General features: G+C 38.9%; 1 protein-coding gene across 1 annotated transcript; it reads left to right on the plus strand.

Annotated features, from left to right (window-relative positions):
- Window positions 1-1,148: 1,148 nt before the first annotated feature.
- Window positions 1,149-1,856, plus strand: LOC108774094 (uncharacterized). The gene has a single exon (XM_018540106.1). The coding sequence runs from the start codon at window positions 1,149-1,151 to the stop codon at window positions 1,854-1,856; it is 708 nt and encodes a 235-aa protein (XP_018395608.1).
- Window positions 1,857-6,273: the final 4,417 nt, after the last annotated feature.

Raw genomic sequence — 6,273 nt, forward strand, 5'->3', positions numbered from 1 at the left:
GATGGCAGCCGTAATAAGAGCTATAAAGCATCCAATAAAAGAAGTCCATCTATGGAGTGACTCTACTATAGTGCTCTGTTGGATAGACACGCTTCCTCACAAGTTAGACATATTATGCCAATCGAGTCACGGAAATACATGAGCTTGTGCCAGTAGCAAAATGGCATCATGTGCCTTCGGCCCAGAATCCTGCAGACATGTTGTCAAGAGGAACTACAGTAGATCAGCTGAAATCAAGTAGCTTGTGGTGGAATGGCCCTATACATGGCTCACCCAGGAGGATCAATGGCCTAAGATAACCACAAATATACCAACTGATAATTTAGAACTAAGAGAGGAAAACGTCTTTGTAGCAGTTACACCCCGACAGGATATTCTTCAGAGATATTCTTCTTTCAACAAACTCAAGAGGGTCATAGCATATTGTTTGCGATTCAGGGATATTCTATCAAGTCAACGCCATTTTGATGCCTTAAAACCTGAAGAACTTAAGAGAGCAGAACTAGTTATCAGCCACATGGTGCAGGTTGAGCAGTTTCCGCAGGAGTTGTGTTCTTTACAGCAAGGAAAAGGAGTATCTGCTAATAGTCAATTAGCAGCGCTCAACCTCTTTTTAGATGAAGAAGGAGTCATCAGAGTAGGGGGCAGACTAAAACACGCAGACATCCCATACGATCAGAGACACCCGATAGCTTTACCAGCGAGACATCACATCACAGAAATTTCACTAAGACAAGAGCATGTTAAATTACATCACTGTGGGCCTCAGCAACTATTAGCAGAAGTCAGAACGTGATATTGGCCTCTTTCAGGAAGACGAGAAGCCAGAAAGACTGTGAGACGATGCATATCGTGCTTTAGATACCGACCAAGCATTCCCAAACTGAAGATGGCAGATCTACCATCTAGCATCGAGGGTTACTACCGATACAAAACCATTTAGCATCTGCGGGATTGATTACGCAGGTCCATTTAACCTTCGAGAAAGCAAGAGAAGAGGTAACATTCCTGTCAGCAAAGCCTACGCAGCAGTTTTCGTTTGTTTCAAAACAAAGGCTGTGCATCTTGAATTAGTTAGCAGCCTAACTACGGAGGCTTTCATGTCAACCTTTCGACGCTTTTGTGTAAGAAGGGGAACATGTATCCACATGTATTCTGATAATGGCACTACCGTAGTAGGTGCTGCAAACGAACTTATAGAAATCTATGAGTTTCTCAAGACTCAGGAGACTTGCATCGCTACCAGATTGGTCGCACAAAATATAAAGTGGCACTTTATACCTCCCCGATCACCACACTTCGGAGGGCTTTGGGAAGCTGCCGTTAAAAGTGTCAAACGGCATCTACGAATCACTATGAAGAATTTGATTTATACTTTTGAAAAATATTATACTTTACTGGTCGAAATAGAAGGCATTCTGAATAGCAGGCCACTGACAGCCCTGTCGTCAGATCCCAACGACCTAACACCACTTACACCAGCCCATTTCTTTAATAAGGGAGAAGTCTTAATAATGCCCGTTGAAAAAGATCTATCGAATATCAAGGATACTCATTTATCTCGATGGCAGCATATCCAAAAGTTACGCCAGCATTACTGGCAGCGCTGGCATAAGGAGTACTTACAGCAACTACAAGTCAGAACCAAATGGAAAGAAGGTGATGAAGCGGTACAAGTCGGAGACTTGGTTCTGTTAATCGAAGACAATCTACCGCCGATGCAGTGGAAGTTAGGACGAATAGAAGCGCTGCATCCTGGAGAGGACGGAGTTATAAGAGTAGCAACTATTCGAACGTCAACAGGAAGTTTCAAGCGTGCCGTTAAGAAGATATGTGCACTTCCTTATAAAAACTAGAGACTCTAACACATAAGTTTATCTATTATATCAAGATTGTTAGTTAAGTTAAGATTTTTATCCTTAGATTATAACTTTATTAATTATTATTCATCTTTCTCACATTAAGAGTTTTATTATTCATCATTAAGAGTTTATTTGTAGCAAGTAGTAATATTGTTAAAGTGACATACTGTTTATTTGAAAGATACCCTTTCAAGAGGGGCGGAATGTAAAAGCTTTATGTTCGTTGTTCGTTATTTCTGCTATACCGTAGTGCTGCACTTTTGAGTTTCATAAGTATTAATACGCGCCAGAGAGGGGGCTCGGATCCTTTTGTATGTGTTCGGCAGCAGGCCGACAAGAAAGCAATTATTCTTCTTTGTAAGCATTTTGTGAGCATATAATTCGTAGCAAATAAAGCATTAAAATAGAAAAGAATTTCTCGAGAGAGTTAATTCATAAACAGATATATCCATGAAATCTAAAAATTTTGTATAAATTTTACTGAGGTCCATATGGCGCGGTACATTAAAAAGAAAAAAATTTTTAATTACAAAGCTTCAATTAAAAGTCATACACAAATTCGCTTTACAGTGTTCGAAAGAATAAACGAATAAGTCTTTACCTTTGATTTGCTTTTTTGTTGTGCATTGTATGATTTTTTTTATATCCGAGTTATTCAACATTGAAGCAAAAATAATCCCTCTTACTTCAATGTTGAATAGCTCAGTTAAAAAAATCGTATAACACTCGACAAGAGAGGCAAATAAAAAGGTAAAGATTCATTCTTCCGAATGCTGTAAACCAAATTTGTAAATGGTTTTTAATCCACGCTATGTAATTTTGTGAATTATTTGATCTATATCAATTTGTATTGGTATAGTTTTGTAAAAATCAATCAAAATATAAATTACTGATCTCGAAAATAGAAATTTCAAACTTTAAAAAGCTCTTTGACCAGAATAGGATTACCCAGAATAGGTAATCTTCAATTTTTTACGCAGTGTAAATAAATAAGTTAGAATCTCGTTAAATTCTTTGTGTAGAATATATTGAAAAAAAAAAAACAGATTATGAAACAGAGAAAATTCATTTTTAATTTTATTCTGTAAAAGAATGGACTGAAATGTGTCAACAAGCAAAAAATATTGAGAAGTTTGGTGTCCCAAATCCAGATCGCAAACAGAGGCATGCTCTCTGTAAGAAACAAACGTCTGAGGAAAGTGATAACAATAGTTCTCATGAAAATAGCTCATCAGATGAAGAGAAGCAAAAAATGCGAGATAGTGACAATAAAAAGGTATGTAAGAAATATTCGTATGTATCAATTTACAATAACAATTAAGAAAGGCAATAACATTGAAATAATTGCGTCCGTTATTCTAACAAAATATTTTCCCACTTTTTATGTTTTCAATAGAAAACTTCAATAGAAACTAATTATAATAGAATTAATCATTTAACATCAGAACTGACTTCTAAAAGAAGAATGAAGCAAAGTAGCAACAAAAGTACCCAAAGAGATTATAACTCGAATATCAAAATTACGATTTTTATTGGACCGTCGAAATTCTAAGACAATAAGGAAATATTATCGGCCAAATGACGGTCAAGCAGGATTTTGGTTGCTAAATTAATGTGTGAATTTTTATTTACCACGTATGTAGTTCCTCCAATCGCGTGCCGAAAATTCTTCAGACTTACAACGCAACTCTAAACAACTACCGTAGTAATATCACAAAGTTAAATTGACAAACAATCTAACAATTTATGATGCTTATAGCATCTTATTGGATCTTTAATAAATATTAAAATTTTAAAGTACTAATGATTCGAAATCTGCGAAAAACTAAGATTGCAAAGAATATCAATGCCACAATTCTTTCACAGATTACAAATGCAATTGAAGAAACACAAAATGTTAATATTATATAGTACGACATAGATTTTGTATACTTTAGGGTATTTACATCTATTAGTAAGAAAAATTCTTTTATATTGCAGATCATAATTAGTGATGAAGAAAGCGATACATCATACCAACTTCATAAGCAGTCAAAGGACCGATTAATTACTAAAATACAAATATTAGAGGAAGATAATAAAGGATTGCGACTTGACAATTCTCGATTAAGAATACTTTGTGTAAATGAAGGTAAGAATACCGCTTTTCAAAAAAATTTTTGCATTTATTATATGATAATTTTTGCTTTCTAACTCCTCCCCCTTATTAGAATTAATCTTGTTATATGTATATATTCACATAATAAGAAGATAACTGTAACGATGCGCATCCCCCCATCGTTCTGGCATACACCACCCAGCTGAACGCCGCAGCATTGCTGCGCAATGCAGTGATGAGGGCGCATAGCGCCCGATAAGAAAGCAAACATAATTCGCAGGTACAAGCGGCAGTAACAGCCGCGTAACGCCGAGCACCGCCGAGCAATACCGAAATAGAGCGATCGCCGCGGACTCCCACTTCTTGGGACTCAGCCCCGAACACCGCGAAGCACGGGAAAACGCGAGCGAAAGCGAAACCACGAACGCGGCATTTTTGGTCGTATAAAAATGCCGCGTTACGAAGAAACAGGTGATTCCTGTCCCGACCAGCTCCAGACAACGAATTCCGATATCCTAAAGCCTACACGACACCGAGAAAACCGGGCTAGAGTGTGCTCAAGCGTTCTCGGTAGGTATCTGACTAGGCATCCTAGTGCACCGAACGGCAAGAACCGAGGGGCAGAGTGTGCTCTGCCTTTGCCGAGCGTTCTCGGCAGCTGTCTCGGTGCAGCGTGCAACGACCATCTTCTGCATCACGCACTGCGATCGACCAGCAGTCGCCCGGGGTGGAGAGTTCTCCACCTCTGCCGAGCGTTCTCGACCGCTGGTCATCGCCCGTCTTAGCATAAATACGCGAACCCGCGATAACAAGCAATAACCGCGCGTCACGAGACATAGACTGCCGCATCGACAGGTCTGAAAATAACTCGATTACAGCTGATCAGCCGCGTTAGCTGAAACCGTGAAGAAAAACAGGAGCATCGCGAGCCCGTCAGTTTTTACGGCCCGTCATAACATCGTCGCGGGCAACACCGCTCGCTCGCTCTCACTCGCTCCCTCGCATTCTTACCAGCGACTCACGCACTCACGTACACTACTTGCGATACACACCGCGCCGATTGCGCTTCATATCTCACGCACGCACGCACGCACGCACATACTCGCTCTGCATTGCCAGATAAACGCCGCGCCGCTTACACTTCGCACGCACACAAATACACGTACATACTCGCACACACACACGCACACTGCGACCGTCTCGGCGCTAAGCCGTTTCTTTTATCTCATTCCAATAGAATACACGCTGTTTCGGCGAAACTAATAAAGTACATTGTTTTGTTATCATACACCTGTCTGAGACTTTACTTGCCTTGCATTCTCCCGCCGATCGAACCTCTTTCGAATCCTCGGACTAATATTCCGACGAGCTAACGCCGTGCAAGTCGAAAGTTAGGTAGTTACATAACAAATAAAGATTTAATCTTTTCCAACAGTAATAGTACATATTTTTGGTTATTAAATAGATTTTTAAAATATTCTTAATTTTTCGTCTTTATTATTGTAATAGAATATACAATAGACAGATTTTATTATTTCCAGATCTAAAGCAAATAAAGGAATTATCCAGTTATATATTGCGAGATTTAAAGTATTTGAAAAAGAGTTTCTCCAAAAAATATAATGAAATAGTCGTGATATAAGTAACAATAAGAATAGTGAGGAAAGCAAAGAAACTGCTCCATCAATAATAAACGATATTAGTAATCATAAGAATAGTGAGAAAAGCGCGCAAAAAGAAACTGCTCCATTAACAACAAACATAGTGGATATCATAAATACTGCTGTATAGTTACTTTCGTATTTTAATGATAGCATTTTAAAAGATTAACAAAAAGTTTAGAGATAGCTAATTTGTGAAGATTACAATGGACCGTTCTTTTCAATTGTGTACTTTAACATAAAGTATACAATCCAAATTTGAAACATCTTAAATAATAATTATTAAATTAATTAAGCATATATATATATGTATATATATATACACGGTGTCATTAATCGAGCGGATCACCTATCAGGAACAGGTAGAGTAGGCCGAACTGAGTCGAAAAGTCTTATACCATTTTTCAGGTGACGTAATATTTAACGAGATATTAGATCTTAAATATAACCAAATAAGCGCGATCGTCCGGCCTACTACTACCGAATATCCGCCATTGTTACTTGGCGCGCGGGGAGTGGGAAACGTCTCGCGCCGCGCACACCCCGCGAGCCTAAAAATTCGGACGACACGCCTCAGACCATCCCCGCGCGCGTAGGGAGCGATTGACAGGCGTACACGCTTGGCAGTAGTAGGCCGGACGAACGCGCTTAT

This window comes from Cyphomyrmex costatus, unplaced genomic scaffold (assembly GCF_001594065.2).
Source record: "Cyphomyrmex costatus isolate MS0001 unplaced genomic scaffold, Ccosl1.0 scaffold231, whole genome shotgun sequence".
Lineage (NCBI taxonomy): Eukaryota > Metazoa > Arthropoda > Insecta > Hymenoptera > Formicidae > Cyphomyrmex > Cyphomyrmex costatus.